This window comes from Nicotiana tabacum, chromosome 19, assembly GCF_000715075.1.
Source record: "Nicotiana tabacum cultivar K326 chromosome 19, ASM71507v2, whole genome shotgun sequence".
NCBI classification, from domain to species: domain Eukaryota; kingdom Viridiplantae; phylum Streptophyta; class Magnoliopsida; order Solanales; family Solanaceae; genus Nicotiana; species Nicotiana tabacum.
Genome location: NC_134098.1, coordinates 115,125,021 through 115,143,690, shown reverse-complemented (window position 1 = coordinate 115,143,690; position 18,670 = coordinate 115,125,021). Strand labels below are relative to the sequence as shown.

The 18,670-nt window shown below is 36.1% G+C and overlaps 2 protein-coding genes across 3 annotated transcripts; one reads left to right on the top strand and one right to left on the bottom strand.

Annotated features, from left to right (window-relative positions):
- The first annotated feature begins 6,451 nt into the window (after positions 1-6,451).
- On the top strand, positions 6,452-10,200 carry LOC107775982 (annexin D3-like). 2 transcript variants are annotated; one of them, XM_016595790.2, is made up of 7 exons: positions 6,452-6,646; positions 7,389-7,430; positions 7,592-7,737; positions 8,239-8,466; positions 8,655-8,867; positions 8,978-9,067; positions 9,865-10,200. In XM_016595790.2, exons 1-7 carry the CDS (start codon positions 6,571-6,573, stop codon positions 10,066-10,068), a joined length of 999 nt encoding a protein of 332 aa, XP_016451276.1. In that variant the 5' UTR covers positions 6,452-6,570; the 3' UTR covers positions 10,069-10,200. The 2 variants fall into 2 exon arrangements, with proteins under 2 accessions (XP_016451276.1, XP_016451277.1); XM_016595791.2 differs by lacking the exon at positions 7,389-7,430 and having other exon boundaries at positions 6,454-6,646.
- A 7,192-nt stretch (positions 10,201-17,392) lies between these two features.
- LOC142173671 (uncharacterized) lies at positions 17,393-17,872 on the bottom strand. Its single transcript, XM_075239288.1, has one exon. The coding sequence runs from the start codon at positions 17,870-17,872 to the stop codon at positions 17,393-17,395; it is 480 nt and encodes a 159-aa protein (XP_075095389.1).
- Positions 17,873-18,670: the final 798 nt, after the last annotated feature.

The window sequence follows — 18,670 nt, the reverse complement described above, 5'->3', positions numbered from 1 at the left end:
TTTTTTGGAATTTTACAATTCTTATGTCCAAACGCCCACTTAATCTTTTAAATGGCATGCTTACGAAATTGTATTATTATTATTATTATTATTATTATTATTATTATTATTATTATTATTATTATTATTATTGTTTGATCTGTTTTGCCCTTCCAGTGTACATATATGGTGCTTTGAAGAAGTCAACTATTTCGCTTGCTTTTTAATCAAAGAACAGAAAAATGATAGCTACTTTTCATTACAAGGCTTTCACATGTGATTTACAGTTAACGAGATTCAATAAATTTGCTAATTACGTTTCAAAATATTACTTATATGTTAATTACTTACAAAAAAATTCAGCGGTCACGCCTTAATTATAGAAAATAACTGTTTGAAATCATACCGAATTAAAAACAGGAAAAAATGAAGTGTGATCAGTCGTTTATTCTTTAGCAAAGCATCACACAATTTTATTTCCCGATCCATGCGTGTATACAGTTCAAAGTGATGTATATATCACTTAACCTCGTGCCTTTAACCAATGACCAATACTAATAAGGCAAAAAAAAAAAACAATTATTGAAAAGTGTAATGGGATAGTTATAATCCATCTGCCCTTAGTCAGATGCCTTAAAAATAGAATACCTTATGATACTGGTAGTGAGCGTTTTTACAACCTTAATAGGCTTATTTTCTGCATCGAAATTGATCGAGCCAGTACGCCCTAATATTGAATGATTAAACTGAAAATAAAAAGACAAACACAAAAAATATAGTAATCTTGACTTTTCCCCCTTTTTTCAATCTTAATCTTAACTTAGGAAGTAAGAAAAGGGACCATAGTCAATATACTCTATGTGTTGTTAAGCATGTTGTGTTCAGAACTTCAGATGAATATTGTTTAAATTAAAATTATTGTCTATTTTATCGTTAACCCAAGTCGTCAGCAATTTCTTCCAATCCAAAAAAAAAAATGTTTGGTGAGATAATCTACTTTTCCTTTTTCCTAGAAAATTTACTTACATCTAGCTTTGACCCGATATTACGGGTATTCTTTAGGTGATTTTGTTCAGGTAAAACTTGGTATTATAGGTCTCTTTTTTACTTGATAAATTTCAAGTGCTCATGATCAAAATAATTAACAAGGACTACTTATGTCTAATTAAATTACTCGCTGTTTTAAGTTGATTTAAGAGTTAAAATTATAAGGTTCAATTACTTGATAACTTAGGTATTAAATAAGCGAAATGGAGGAAGTAATTTGTTAAGACATTTGTAATAACTTCTCCCTCCGTTCACTTTTACTTATTCATTATTGACTTTGCACATCCCTTAAGAAATGATAAATAAAGTGTATAATTTATCATGTTACCCATATTAATTGGTGTATAGTCTTTATTAATTTGGAAAATGATTTGAAAATAGTAATTAATGTGAAGGGTAAATAGAAAAAAAATTATTATTTTTTTATATGTGAAAATGAATAAATAAAATTAAAAATTTATTTTTAAAATAGTGGGCAAGTAAAAATAAACTAAAGTAGTAGAAAATCAGAACATGATTGTTGATAATAATTAAGGGCCCAGAATAAGTGTGAATGGAACTTGTGAATAAAAAAGGAGAATAAATTCTTATCTCCTTAATTTGTTTTCTTCTTCTTTTCAAGTGTAAAATTCAAATCATTCACACAGTTCAGATGGGGTGATCTAACCAACCTTGAGCTAAATATTAACTTTACCCCTAGAATCACATGGCTATTAAATGCAACAAATTTGTTAAACGTGCAGGAGATAGATATTAATTATTGAAAAAAAAAATTGGGGTTGACAAGTTGGTTTGGAGGGCGGTCATCCTGATCGATTCTTCTTTCAGTGTTTTCTGGGTTGAGCTTGTCGCACATGGCTTGTCTAGTGCGGTTTACATCTCATGTGTGATTTGCGGGCTATTACACAGGGGTAGGTTTACCCAGTGCATACAAAGTACTCACCATAGAGTGATCACCCGAAGGACAGATCGTTATTCTTTCTCCTCCCTTTTTTTCTTCGGCATATGAATCACATGGCTGACAATAACTTCCATAATATTTTAAAATATCTACCCTATTAATTGCACATATTTAGCTGGTAGATGGGACGATCAATCAAGTATATTAAAGTAGGAAAAAGACATGTTCTACGCAAGTTTCCATGTGATGTTCATTGTCCCCATTAAATTTCCATATTATACCTTCCCACATATCATATCTGGCAGCTCGCATCCCTGTTGACATACTATTAATTTATAATCTGAAAATAACAAGATTAAGAAAATAAAAAGTAAGTAAAAACAAAAGTCATTATAATCTTTACAGGAATCTATGTTTTTTTTTTTCTTTTGGTATAAACTATGTTTTCTTTACTTCATTTTAGTGAAGTTTCGATATCTCTTTTGCTCTACTTGCCAAGCTTTTGTTATTGGTTTTTTACTTTTTAGTTAGTGATTGTGAGTAAGAAATCACAAGTGTTTGTTGGTAAGCATATTATTTTCTTAAGAAAATATTCTGATGAACAAGCCAAAGTGTGTGCGAAAGCCCCCAATAGTTTAATATGTGAATGCGAGAAACATTTTATTTTGGAGGAAATAACGCATGTGCCTATCAAGGCCAAAATAATTACCCGATGTTGCCCACTTAAAAATTAATTACAATTCCTATCTATACAGCACAAACTTATTATCAAACTATTCAATTTCCTATTTCCTCTTTAATTTGTTTTACCCCACGTAAGAGACATGTGAAAAATGCAAATCTATTCCCCTTTTTGTTTTATTTTATGACATGAATCACATTACTTTTGACTATCTTTCCTTCTATGATATGTACTTTGATGGTAGAAACATATATTAATAATAATTTAAAAAATAAAAATAAAAATGAAATACGGTATTCGCAGTGAGAAAAATGGACAAAAGAAATAAGTTGATCGGAGAAATTTCCGGTTGTCGTGCATACCACAATTTCAAAAGGATTGTCCTAAATTTTTGTCCAATTGTTGTCCACATTTTCAATAAATAAATAATAATATTTATTAACATTAATAATATTTATTAACATTGATGGAATTCCATGGAGGTATTATTCATTGCATAAGCTCTCATTGAGTTAATTGGATTATCTGACAACTAATATTATTTCAGTTTAATAATCGAATTTTAAAAAAAAAATTAAACTCTTTGTGTACATTGTATAGCATGTTGGTATAGCTATACACTATACTAGTATCATATGTTAGTTAAAATATTTTTTTGTTGTATTAGCTACATTTAATTGGTACACTATTTGATTTTTCTTTAATAATAGTATGATAGTACAATATCTTGAATTTTTTTAATTTTTCTTTAAGCATGTGTATTATGTAATCATTTTGATTTTTTCTTTATGCGTTTGTTTTATATAATAGTATTATAGTACAATATCTTGAAATACATTCTTATATTAATATGTGGTACACTATTTTTTGATTTTTCTCTTTATGCATGTGTATTATGTAATAGTAGTATAGTCATATATAGTTGCCTGGAATTAATTAGTAGAACTGTATACCCTATTGGTATAATTATATGTCATATTGGTATCATATGGTAGTTGAAATATTTTTGGTTGTTTTAGCTGCATTTTTAAGTAAACTTTATTCTGAAATGATTTATATATTCATGTTTTGTTGTGTTGGATTTTTTTGTACCTATGGACATAGATTTTGTGTATTATGTAGTAGTTTTTATAGTTATATGTGGTTGTTGGAACAACCCTGTATAACTATATACCCTATTAATATAATTATATACTATATTGGTATCATATGTTAGTTGAATCATTTTTTGGTTGTAGTAGCTGCATTTAATTGGTACACTATTTGATTTTCTTTTAATAATAGTAATATAGTACAATATCTTGAAATACTTTATTATATTAATATGTGGTACACTATTTTTTTATTTTTCTCTTTATGCATGTGTGTTATGTAATAGTAGTATAGTCATACGATTGCCGGAAATTAACCAATAAAGATGTATACCATGTTGGTATAGTTATATATCATATTGGTATCATATGGTAATTTGAACATTTTTTTTGGTTGTTTTAGGTGCATTTTTAATTGATTACTATTCTGAAAGTATTTATATGAACATGATTTGCAGTGCTGGATTTTTTTTGTGCCGATGGACATAGATTATGTATATTATGTAATAGTTTTTATAGTTATAGGTAATTGTTGGAATGACCACATACAACTATATACCTTGTTAGTATACCGAATGAGCAAGTTATTTTGGGAATATTTAGCTTGCAATGAGAGCATGTAATTTTCTCATACTTTTATTGCATCCTTTAATGTTTTGGTACAATAGAATAGTCACAGACAGAGGCGGAGCTAGGATTCGAAGTGTGCGGGTTCTAAATTTTAAAAAATATTGCTTTCAGCGGGAATCGAAACCCCATCTTTTCTAGTGAACCCACAATCTTTACCGTTGAACCAAGACCCCTTTTGTTACTGGGTTCGGCAGTATATATTTATATATATTTAGTAAATATTTCAATACAAATGCAAGGTTCCGGAAAAAGTCACTGGGTTCGCCCGAACCCGCACCAACTACTGTAGCTCCGCTATAGTCACAGATAGTTGTAGCAATATTCTAGAGCAATCATATACTTTGTTGGTATACATGTATACCATATTGGTATCATATGGTACTAGAAGTCTTTTTTGTTACTTATATTTTTATTATATTTTTTAATATTTTATTATCATTTATATTCTAACTAGTATATATGGAGATTTGGTGGCCGTAGATTATGTTTTCTTCCTGTATAACTGGTTGTATTACTGCTAATGGAAGAGTGTGTACTGATATTTATAGGGAATGAGATCAAGGTTTGCATGGCAATCACGTGTTGATTCTTAGAATCTGATTATGTAATTTATGATGCTCAGCAACAGTCAATGTGATATTCAGTGAATTAGTTCAAGTGACAATTAAAAAATGAAAAAAAGACAAAAGGTATATTATACTAATTATATTTTAAAAAAAAAGGTGAACAAATATTTATTATATCAGTTATTTTTTCTTATTGTATAAAAAAAGAATAATAAAAAACAGTGAAAACAGTAAAGAAAATTAGATTATAAAGAGAAAAAGAATATAAAAAAAATAAGTTAAATGAAATTAGAAAAGGAAAAAAGAAAAAAATAAGAAGAAAACGAGAAAAAAGAAAAAGAGAAAAGAAAGAAAAGAAACATAGAAATAAAAAAGTATTGGAGAAAAAAGAGAAAATTTCTCACAAAAATTACTATGGGTAGAAAATGTAATTAGTTTGATAGATAAAAAAATAAATAAATATGCAAAAGTAAATAATTTTGTTTTTGTAAATAAATATGTCATTCTCCTTTTATTTTGTATCTCAAACAACTAACATTAATTATGTGAGACTTTATTTTGTCTCATAGTAAAATAGACCCAAAGTTTTGTGGACTTAAATTCGTATAATAAATAGGCCCACTTTATTATGAGACAAAACAACATACGACACAACTAGTGTCAGTAGGCACGTAGTAAAGTTTTTCGTGAATGCGATGTTTACAAAGCTCTCTGAAATAACAATGTGGGTGACTTAAAGTTGTCACGTTCCAGATATTTCACCGACAGGAAATTCTTTTATGATAATTGTTAAAAATTAGTTCAACTTCATTTCAGAAATTGATATGACCAATTTTAGCATGTAGATAGTCGTAGTATTATACTCCATAAGTAAAGAAAAATTCAAAGTAATTAGTGCCTGGACGGTGAAAGTAAGTTGCGCGACATTTGAAAATACGTTTTTTTTTAAATCCTCATTTAGTTATCCTTTTACTTCCCTTATCTCAATTGTCATCCAAATTTGTTGAAATTTCTTTTGTCACTTTGTTTATCTTTTTTTTTTTCTTCCGTTCTACTATGCCAAAACTTAAAATTAAAAATACAGAAAAAATATTTAAAACGTTTATGTCAAAGGAACTCAAAACTTTTGGCTGAAAGGAAGAGACGATGCCCAGCCGAATAGCCGATAACATCTAGGAAAATTGGAAATAATACAAGAAGATAGCGAAAATAAGATGGAAGTGACAGGCATTTAATTCGAAAATAATATCCTGTAATGTTTTGGATAATAAAGCCAAGACATCTGATAAATGAAGATTGAAATGAAGGAAAAGCCAAAAGTTGTTGAGATGACAAGGTAGGAAAAGAAAAAGGAAAAGGAAAAAAGGAAAGAAAAGAAATAAATGCTGGACGGAAAGAACGGGCAAATAATTTGATAATTGTTTAATTGCATGCTTACAAAATTTAAAAAGGAACAAAAGGAGTGAAAATTCAACGTAGGGGTATTACAGTCCAAACAATGATAAGGGCATTATGGGTAGTGAGATTTTATAAAAAATTAAGGGTAGTCTCTTAGCTACAAAGCCTTTTCTTTATTTTCTTTTTTGCCCTTCTCTTTCATGAAAGGAGAGCGAAGAATAACTGAAAGCGTTAGAAACAGAAAGCAAAACTTGCAATTTCTGAGGAAGAGAAGAAATGGGTACATTGAGAATACCAGATGTAATTCCTTCTCCTACTGAAGACTGTGAATCACTCATGAAAGCCTTCAAAGGTCTCTTCATTTCCTTCCTTTCCCTTTCTCTGTTTTACTTTCAGGAGACTTTCTCCCAAGTTTTTCAAGTTTAGAAGTAATTTCAATTTTCAACCAAGTTTTGTGATTCTTAACTAAGATACCATTAGCAAGTTGATGGAAGGAATGTGAGTCTTGGCGTAACTGGTAAAGTTATGAGTTCACGGCTCATGGGTTCGAGCCGTGGAACCTCTGCGTATAATAGAATCTTGTGGTATGGCCCTTTAAAAGTTTTTGGGTAGGGAGTGGGGGTAAGGATAATTCTTTGATGTTCACCTTGGGGGGAGGACTAGTGCATATTTTGGTTCCTGGATTTTTGTTTTATTGAGCTTTTTTAAATAACTGTGGCGTTCGGATCAGTGTAGCTAGAGACTAATCACCAGGTACCTATGTGCTACTTCTCACTGTCACAAATATTGGTCTAACTCTGTCCATCAAAGCTTAGCTTAGGTATAAGAGGAGAATTCGCCTAATATCGCCTGTGGTGAAATTAGAACCTTGGTTTCGGAGGAAACACCCTTGAGGGCTTGTTTTGTTGAATTTTCTTTCTCTTGTAGTTCTTGTCTTTTTAATTTCCATGTTGCATGCTTGATTACATGATTAATTGCTGAAATATGGTCATGTGGCAATATGTGAATTTTGTTTATTTATTTTGCCTTGATTAATATTAATTTGGCCAATGCGAATACTGCCTGCTAATTGTAATTTGATTCTGTACTGATAGGCAAAAAGAGATTAGCTACTGGTTGTTCCATGTACATAAAAGGTACTAGTAACAATTTGATTCGGAAAAAAATGAATCTTCCTTACCTGGCCAGGCCCGACCCTGCGCCCATTGCCATCCCTATCTGAATGTGTGTCTTTAATACGTTTTATCTTTTTGTTCATTGATATAAAGACAGGAATTTGTAATGTGGTTTTGTGTAGGGCTGGGAACAAATGAGAAGTCAGTAATATCGGTGTTGGGGCACAGAGATGCAAGTCAGAGGAAGAAGATCAGAGAAACCTACGAGCAACTTTACAACAGGTCCCTTGTTGATGACATTTTTGATGAATTATCTGGTGATTTCGGGGTACAATCTCTTCTCTTGCATTTTATGGACTTAATTATTTGCTCGCTAACCTGGTGCAAAGTGTTAGGGAAAAATTATAATTAACACGAAGATTCATTTGGTTCAACAATATTACTCCAATAAATATTGATCTTAGGCCATAGACATCTGGCCACTTATGTAACATTGGATTGGTTTTTTAAACAGCATTAAGTAGTCCTTGTTTTATGTATCTCATGTTGCAAATGGGCATATGTCGCATATCTCATAAGATTTTCCACTTCTCAAAATCCAACTCATAATTCTAGCTCTGTCACTGCAAACAGTTTTCTGTTTTCTCTATATGCTAGCAAAAACCTTAGGTTGCAAATTCGTGAGTCGTATGGCTTGCCTTTCTGTATGGTTCTAAAATGCCCCTATCAAATTACTATTTCTGCAACCAAATGTAACTTTATTCTCTATTTGAGCGCGGTTATATACCCAAGTTTTCAAGTGCTAATTTTAGCTTTTGATGTGTGACAGAAAGCTGTAATCATGTGGACATATGAGCCTTCTGAAAGAGATGCGAGACTAGCAAATGAAGCCTTGAAGTCGAGAAAGAAAACCATCACTCAGTTGCAAGTGATAGTAGAGATAGCCTGTGCGTCATCTCCTGATCATCTCGTCGCTGTAAGACAAGCATATTGTGGCCTCTTCAACTGTTCACTTGAAGAAGATATCACAGCAAATGTCCCTATGCCTGTTCAAAAGGTACATATGGTCACTTCTCATCACATCTATTAGCTGATGGATACACTCGTTTGAATTAACTAAAGATACTATTTTCAGTGACTTAAAAAATACATATTGTGGAGTGCATGCTCTGCGATGATTGCACTGTGATGTGAGTTGCATTATACTGACTTCTATTAAATGGTGTGTTGTGTGGGTGTTTCCAGATTCTTATTGGTCTAGTCAGGTCCTATAGATATGTTAAAGAATTGGTGGATCCTAGTACTGCAAATGCAGAAGCTGCTGTCCTTCGCGAAGCCCTACGGACAAAACAGTTGGATCATGACAATTTTCTGATGATACTCAGCACAAGGAATGTTCATCAGCTTAGAGCAACTTTTGAGTGCTACAAGCAAAATTATGGATTCTCCATTGACCAGGTTATATTTCTTGCAAGCTGCCTGTGTAACCTTCTTTTTACAGTGCTGCTTGCTCATCCTGTCTCTTTTATGTGCATTTTATTACATCTACTTTACTTGCTTGTTTCCAGGACATTAAGAGCTGTGGAAAAGGTCTGTTGGAATCTATTCTGAAGGTGGTTATCTGGTGCATTGATTCACCAGAGAAACATTTTGCTGAGGTAATTAAACACAGAACAGCTTCTTCTTTTTTATTTTTTGGTTGAAGTATTTTCCTGTTTCCGACACCTTTTTCTGTCACTTCGGTCAAGATTTCAGCACAAGTCTACCTTATTTTAATGAAGTTAATGCAAGCAAATGGTCCTGTTGAATTCTACTTCTAAAGATCTCATTTTTTTAGTGCTATCAGATTGCATATTGATGTTCTGGTTAGATTAGAATTAAATAATCAACAGCATCATAAGATGCAAAATCCCCTTCTTATTTTTATTCTTCTATGGCTTTATTAGCAGTGCTAAACTGCTAAATATGGTCTCAGAGGAATCAAAACCAATGGAAACTGTAAAGGCCTCTTTCCAGTCTGAAGAAATTCCTTTAACTTTAATACCTTTTCATGCTTGTTCAAGTCCTTGTGGCTTTTATCTAAGTACTAGCTAGTGTGCTTAACTATTTCTGAGAAAATGTGGCAGCTCATTGGTTAGTCCTCTCTGTACATCATGATAATATGTTTCCTGTTTCAAGAGATTGAAAACTAGCTCAGCATAGCAAAGAGTCCTTCAGAATTGGTTCATCGTGTTGACCTTCATTTCATCGTTGATGTCGGGTAAATTGTTACTGAACAGATGCAAATGGTGCATTTTATTGTCTATACATAATACACTTGGATAAAGCTGAAAACAACCTTATTATAAGTTGGCTACATTTTAGCATGCAGAGCATTTGTTATATAGCATCCTGTAATTCGTTTTTACAGATCAATGTCAGTAAAGTACCTTCTTTTTTATGCTGGAATTGTCAGGTTGTCAGAGCCTCGATTGTCGGGATAGGAACTGATGAGGATTCTCTAACAAGAGCCATTGTAGCTCGAGCTGAAGTTGATATGATGAAAGTAAGGGGAGAGTATTTCATCGCGAACAAGACCAGTCTTGATAATGCAGTTATTGGTGATACATCAGGTGATTACAGGAAGTTCCTGATGACACTGCTTGGTGCCAAAGTGTAGATCTTTGGACCTGATCATTGTGATTTAGTGTTTTACTACTATAATTCTACTTTGTATGATCTGAAAATGCTATATGAACATTATTGGGTGGATTTGGAGTCCGAGTTTGTATATAAGTTTTGTGGTTCGTCACTTGCTTGTCAGTAAATACTACAGCATCCTAATAAATGGAACACTGCTGAGGAATTTAAAAACCAAAGGGGAAAAAGAAAACAAGAAATGACAAACTTTATAAATAGGATCCAGCAAACACCATTTATGATACAATTTGTGTAATATTTGGATCATTAACATTTTCAAGATTGGTGTGTTCTAAATTTGTTCATGATTCTGTATAGGTTTTGGAAAAAGAACGTCAAATAGTGTAAAAACTTGCCTAAAATCTGAGAAAAATGCTACATGAGATATAGGTATGGCCGTTTCCCGTCATATTAGGACATGGTAAATTTATTGTTCGGCCTATTTGGTTTGACTACCTAAACTGATTCTGATTATACAGTTGAGTAGAAATGGCGTGGGGTAGCCACTTTTTAATGTGATATTTAGTTTTTATTCAGTATTTTTAATGCTGAGCAAAAATAATCGCTACTCTATTAAAATTAATACGAAAAGACGGTTTTACCCTTTCTTCATGATACTGTGTAAATATTAAGGACATGGTGTCCTTAACTTAATGAGTGCTGTGTAAATATTAAGGACATTTTGTCCTTAATACTTATCCAGCACTCATGAAGTTAAGGACATGATGTCCTTGAGTTTAACAACAGAAGGTTCAAATACAAGACATTTTGTCCTTAATATTTACACAACACTCATGAAGTTAAGGACATTATGTCCTTAATATTTACACAACACTCATGAAGTTAACGACACTATGTCCTTAACATTTACACTGCACACATGAAGTTAAGGACACCATGTCCTTAACATTTACATTGCACATATGAAGTTAAGGACATGATGTCCTAAAGTTTAACAACAAAAGATGCAAATACAGAATACTTTGTCCTTAATATTTACACAACACTCATGAAGTTAAGGACACCATGTCCTTAATATTTACTCACCACTCGTGAAGTTAAGGACACCATGTCCTTAAATACTGCACATACGAAGTTAAGGACGGGATGTCCTAAAGTTTAAAACAGAATGTGCCAATTCATGACACTTTGTCCTTAATATTTACACATCACTCATAAAGTTAAGGACATCATCTGTAGCACAGAGGTATTTTTGTTCGGACGGATAAAAGTTTATTAAAGCACGGACTAAAGAGTAAATACATTTTAAACAGTGGCTTAAGAATAAACACAGCTCTAATTAATGGCTAACTGTGCACTTCCCCACAGTTGAGTGTACAAAGACAATTGATTAAAAAAGCATTTAAATTTTAACCAATGCGTGTTCATTGGTTTGCAAAGGTGAGTTTCGCACATATTAACTGAACACTAATTTCGGTTGACAAAATTAATCTAATAAGTAAATCAAATTACAATATATCATCTAAAGTTTCCTAAAAGAACACAATTTTGGTTGAAGCTGATGTTCTCAAGTTAAGAAATCATAAAAATTCAAATTCTACGTTTATGGATCGGGGAGCTCGGATCCCCACTACCGAAAGAAAACCCACGGAGATACTATAAAAGAAAATAAAATGACAAAGATCACTTTTAGCCCGCAATCAAAACTATTTACATTCGATAGCCATACAAATTTATAAAAATTTTATATTTTTTTATATAACATATAAAAATGTCCATATATAAAAAAAAAAATATACAAAAATATTATTTTTTTCAGCTATTATTTTGAAACGACTATACAGGGTCATTTTTCCAAAATAAAAAAGAAGAATTAACCCAAATAGCCGCTCACCCAACTGCTTAAACTAAAAATAACCGATTGATGTATAATATATGCATAATTTGTGTATTATATGTGTGTAATTGTGTATAATCAATGCATAAACAATGTATATGACTAGAAAAAGTAAATAATCAATATCGACGGCTATTTGTATAAAGATTCCAAATAAAAAGGGCCTCACATAACTTCGTGTTAGTGATGTGCACATTTCACGTGTTAGATGCTAGCCAGGCCCAACACGGCCCAGCAAGAATGAAATTTGGAGAAGTACACAAATAGCCATTTTTAGGATTGCTCTTTAGAGATTAGCCAGTATTTATTTTATCCTGAAAATTTAAACTAAAAATCTTAATTTCAGGATTTTGTGTCTTAAAAAATTAAACTGAAAAACTGAAATTCAGGAAATATTGACTAATTTCTAACTAGTAGCCTTTAGAATAGCTACCTGCTACCATTTCTACATGAAAGTTGGATTCAACTATAAAACAATGGAAGCACCTCAGATTTAATCTATAGAGGGAAAAGAATGAAAGCTGGATTGAACAAAAATCTTGTTCACTTCTTGTTTGACCAAAAAATGATTGTTTTGGCTAAACTAGTTGAATGTCTTTGATTTGGGTTAATCCTAGCTAATATTAATAACTTCATATATGAACTCAATATGTGAATACCAATAAGGATAGAAGAAGATCTAGCATTCAAGTACTTCGAATGGCACTAAGGTAAATAAAGGGAATGATTCACCCAAAATCGAATATGATAAAAGCGGCTCTTCTTCTAGCCACGATGATTGATAGATAGATACAAGAATTTTTGAAACCTTTCTTAGATCTGCTATAAAAGACGTAGAAAGTCTTTTTGTCAAATAAGTTTGTGTCAGAGAGAGCTCCCCCTCATCTGATCTCCCTCTTTCTATATATAGGGGCAGGCCCTCAATTAACCCTAAAAATACAAGTATAAAGAATAAATAACGGAATATTCTCTTAAAGGTTCTATTGCTGAACAGGCCGTTAACTGCTCTCTGATACTTAACCTCGGCCATAACTGGTTGCTCGGCCATGAATCCCGTTAATGATTAGTCGACCTCGGCCAAATGAGCTCGGTAGATTTTGACCCATACAGTTAGTCCCTCCGATTATCGAGGGCGTCTTTCGCACATCCTCGATGAGAGGACTTCGCTAGTTGTAATTGGAGAGATTTTAGGCAAGCAGGTCAAGTAGTAACATTCTAGGCGAGATGATAAAGCGGCGCTTCGTGAATCATTAACTTTATCGTTACCTCAATTTGGAATGACATCACGATGTCGCACGTCATTATGACGTGTTTTCTCGACGTATTGCATCGTTTCTCGAGCCTCTGTCATTTTGATATCTGTGCGGGATATCGATAGTTCGTGTTCTTGAATGTGGTGCCTAGGTTCTTATAAATAGGGATATAAGACCTTTTGCCTGATTTCTCTTGTTTTTCGAACATTGGATATTCTCTCTTCTCTCCTTCTTTCATTGTTGTTGCTTTTTTTACCTATATCTCTTCTGCTCTTGCATTTTTTTGATACAAGAATAAGCAAAAATGGTTAATACAACCAATTCAGGGGGGTGCCTGATCCCGCCCCTTGGCGGTTTGCATGTCTCCTCACGACGATGAAGTGGCCATGGTTGTTGAAGATGACAGCTTTTCTACGATAGAGGAAATAGTTCCCTGTAAGGAAAAAGATAGGTCTAATTTTCGAAGATGCCTGAAGATGACCCTGAGATTTTGGAGTCGTTGATGACAGAGGCGGACATTGTCAAATTTAGAGCTAAATTTAAAATTCATGCCCACATAGACATCATCCCAGCGGGGCGTGACGTGGTACAAATACATCATCCTGGGTACCGCACCTTCTATGCATACCCCTTATTCGTAGGTTATTCTTTTCCTATTATACCCCCGGCCGAAGAGTTTTGGCGCTACTACCGGGTGTGTCCGGCCTAACTCTCCCCCTATATTTACAAGCTTATCCGTATGATTTCGAAGTTCGCAGAGTTGGTCGGGGTCGAGGTGACCATCTGTCACTTGATGCATCTCTTTGCTCCCTATTTTTTCAGGGGGGCGATGTTACATCTTCGCCACCGGGGCGGCAAAATTGTGGTAAAAATGGATGATAAGGCCAACCGCCAGTTTTGGCTCAATTACTTCTACGTCCGAACCGAGGACGTAGTGGTAAATACGAACGATTTCCCTGAGCTTTGGAACTATGCCCGTAAGTACCTTTCTCTTTCCCTTTGTTGCACCTTATACTGGTCGACCTTGATTATGCTCAATTTCTCCTTTTATGCAGTGGAGGCTGAGCCTCCTCCCTTGGTCGAGGATATTCACGAGAGGGCTAGACAAGTCCTTCCTCATACAGTGGGGATTCGCGAATGGTCCACCTTCCGCGCTAAGTTTGGGCCCACGTTTCTTGGTAAGTTGGCTTATTTTTGTCTTCGAATTTTTCTGGTAGGTCGCCTTTTATCTAGCACGGAAAGGTCCGAGGAGGTCAAGAGCTCCTACTCTTGCATTCCGCCAGGTGATCACCACAACAGAATCTGCTTTGGTTGCAATTACGTCTAAGCCTGCCAGGTTGTCTGCCTCTCTTCGATCTCCGGTTTTGGCAAGGTCAGCTCGAAAATCGGCAGCCTCGGCATCTGTGACTTCGGCTTATCCATTGCATTATTTAGTGGATGAGTCGTCATCGAGCGGAGAGGATTTGAATCCACGAAAAAAGAGATCGGTGGATGTCGGTGATGGTACAGTTCGAGCTGTAGACTCTACAAGGTGTGACCATGAGACGACCGTTGTTGTGCCCGAGAGTGGCGGAAGTCCGTTGTCTGGAGTTCCATTATCAATGGGAGCAGTAGAAGGTACGCCCTTTCCTGAGGTTGGGGTTGCTGGACAGTCTGCGGAGTTCAGCGATAGCTTACCTAGAAGTGAGTTGTCATCCTCGGTACCGGTTGATGTTTCCTTGGCCGAGGTGAGAGGTAAAGTTATTGCCGAAGACGGCTACGAAACGAGCTCAGACATTGACCCTGATAAGGTACGGTGTTGAGCGAGGGGTTCACTCGGGTGGAAGTGAGGTTGGAAGGGTTCACTCGTACCATCATGGTCCCTATGGATCGCGAACTACTGGTGAACACTGAAAATGTGGTCCCCTCCTTAGGTCCCCTTTGCTCCGAGGCGGAGGGCAAGACCCTCGAGAAGCTGAATGATACTATCCTATCGTCGAGCATAGCCGGCCTCGCCCTTAAGGTAAATTTTCCGAACTCTGGTGGTTTTTATATTTTGCGCATTATTTTTATACTGATTTTCTTCCCTTTTCTCAGACAATTATTTTGGAGATTGAGAGCGCTCGCCGAGAAGAGAGGCGGAAAATCATTTTTAAGATGATGGCAAGCAAGTACCGTGAATATCGCAACAAGCATCGCGAGATTTGCAAGTGATTTGGTGAGAGCGGCGACTTCCGAGCCTTTAGGGACGAGTTGAAACAGAAAGACGATGAGTTAATGAAAGTCATCAGTAAGTGCAGCGTCCTTGAAGGGGCACTTAGGGACAAAGAAGAAGATCTCGAGGTGAGCAAAGGTATTGAGGCAAAATGCGCGGACCTTCAAGCCCAAGTGGTATCTCAGCGGGCTGAGCTCGAGCAATGTTCGATCAGGACCGATGTGTTGAGAAGTGAGGTCGCCGAGAAGACGACGGATTTAGAGAAGGTCGAGTTGGCTCATTTAGCGGCTTTGACAAAGGCGGAGGCTTTAAGGGATGCAATTCGCATCCTTTGATTTGAGCGGGCGAACGATTTGGAGACGTCCAGGCTCAGGGAGAGCGTCTTGATGAGCAAATCAGAGGGTTAGAGATAGAGGTTTCAAACCTTGGCGATCAAATCATTGCTCTTCAAGTCGAGAAGACGCAGCTGCAGGCTCGGTCGTCCTGCCACACTTCTATCTATCCCGATGTTACGCGAGATTTATATGAAAAGTGGATCCATGCTGAGGCCCAGCTAGACATATTTAAAGATATGATGACGGCAGGGAGAGTTACTAAGGCTGGTCTCAAGAATTCTCGTGCCAAGGCGCGTGCAACTCGGATTGCCTGTGGCTACGACCCAGCTACACCGGGGACTGGCGATGGCGATGAGGATCTAGACGGGATTGAGCGGGATGCCTGGTACGAGGATGAATATCCTGATGACGGTAGTGAAGACGGCGATGCTGGGTTGGGTAACTAGTAGTTACCCCTGTGGGGTGTATTTTTGTGGGCGTCTGTTTTAGCCCTTGTAAAGAATGGTTTTAAATACGAAGTGTTATTTTCGTTTTGTTTCTGGATTTCTTCTGTTTGGTTTTGTATGCTCCTTTCCTTAATCCTGTCGTTTGGATGTTTTAGGCTGTAGCAACTCGGTTTGTATGTCGAACGAGATCAAAACACCGCACTTAGTGGTCGTGATCTAAACTCAAACATAGCCGATGGCCGTATAAGTTTAATTTGAGTGAAGATAGGCCATAGTTGATATCTGAAAAACACCGAATGTGAGTGAGCAATGTCGAATGGTTACATTCAAACGAGGTCGAATGTTTTAATTCGAACGAGGTCGAATGTTTTAATTCGGTCGAGGTCGAATGTTTTAATTCGGACGAGGTCTAATGTTTTAATTCGGACGAGGTCTAATATTTTAATTCGGACGAGATCTAACGTTTTAATTCGGACGAGGTCTAATATTTTAATTCGGACGAGATCTAACATTTTAATTCGGACGAGGTCGAACGTTTTAATTCGGACGAGGTCGAATGTTTTAATTCGGACGAGGTCGAATGTTTTAATTTCGGACGAGGTCGAATGTTTTAATTCGGACGAGGTCGAATGTGTTCATTCGAACGAGGTCGAATGTTTTCATTCGAACGAGGTCGAATGTTTTAATTCGAACGCGGTAGAATGTTTTAATTCGATCGAGGTCGAATGCTTTAATTCGAACGAGGTCTAATGCTTTAATTCGAACGAGGTAGAATGTTTTAATTCGAACGAGGTCGAATGTTTTAATTCGATCGAGGTCGAATGATTTAATTCGAACGAGGTCGAATATTTTTTAATGTGGCTCAATACTTGGAGAAGTTTATATATTTTTTGGGCTGGCATTCCAGTCCCACAGTCCCAGTCAATCTGCTCAATATTTGTGGAAATTTACATATCTTTTAGACTGGCATTCCAGTCCCGGTCTACCTAGTCCCTTCATTGGGCGACCTGGAGATATGTCGAGAGGTTGAGCAATGAACTTCCTTTTTCTTGTCCGCATTTCGACTTGAAGTGTCCTTCTCATCGACTCGTTAAAAACCCCCTTGAGAAAACCCAGTTGGGATAAAACTCAAGTGAGGGAAAAAGAGTACGAATTGGAAGACGATTGTTCCTAAAAGTTGAAGTACTTAAGGTGGGTGACATTCTAGTTGGTTGGTAGTCATTTTCTTTCCATTATTTCTAGTTGAAATGACCATTTGCCTATTGTGGCTGTGATTTTGTATGGGTCGTCCCAATTTGTTCCCAGTTTACACTCTTGTGGATCTCTGCTTGCTTGTGTTTTGGCTTTGAGTACGTAATCCCCGACTTTGAGTGCTCTGATCTTGGCTTTTTTATTGTAGTAGCGCTCTGCCTGTTGTTTTTGGGCTACCATTCTTACGTAGACCATGTGTCTCCATTCTTCGGCTTCATCGAGGTCATGCATTCTACTTTCGTCGTTCCTCGGCCCGCTTTCATGGGAGTATATCAAACTGGGCTTTCCGACATCAATTGGTATTACTGTGTCAGTCCCATAGACTAATGAGTAGGGCGTTTCACCTGTGTTCGTCTTTGGTGCTGTACGGTATGCCCATAGCACTTCTGGCAGTAGTTCTGGCGAAAGTCCCTTGGCGTTCTCAATCTTTTTCTTCATAATGTTCATTATTGATTTATTGGAGGATTATGCTTGACCGTTGCCCGCAGGGTGGTATGGGGTGGAGAGTATTTTTTTGATATGCCACTTCTCGAAAAATTCGACGACCTTTTTTCCAGTGAATTGGGGTCTGTTGTTGCAGATGATCTCTTTGGGGAGGCCGAAACGGCACACGATATTTTTCCATATGAAGGTGATCAATTCCTGCTCGCGTATCTGAGCGAATGCTCCTGTTTCTACCCATTTAGAAAAATAGTCAGTCAAACCAATAGAAAGCGTACGTTACCTTGTCATGTAGGGAGGGGGCCGACGATGTCCATACCCACACTTGATAAAGGGCCAAAGGGAAGTGACCGAATGGAGTTGCTCGCCTGCTTGGCGGATCATTGGGGCGTATTTTGGCATTGTTCGCATCTTTTTACGAAGTGTGCGGCCTCTTTTTTCATAGTGGGCCAGTAGTATCCTGCTCGTATAAGGCATCTGACCAGAGCTCTATTACCTGAATGAGCACCGCAGTGGCCTTCGTGGACTTTTTCTAGTATATTGCGAGTTTGATTCGGGCCTAAGCATTTTGCTAGGGGGCGATGTACGTCCTCTTATTTAGGGCATTCTAGATGATGTTGTACCTGGCTGATTGAATCTGCAGTTTCTTGGCTTCTTTCTTATCATCTGGGAGTACGTCATCCTGCAAGTATGAAATAATACGGTTGCGCCAGTCCCAAGTTATATTTATAGTCCTTACCTTAATTTGGTCTATTGACGAGTAGAGGGCGACCATGTTTCCTTTACCGGTTACCCTTTTGGTGG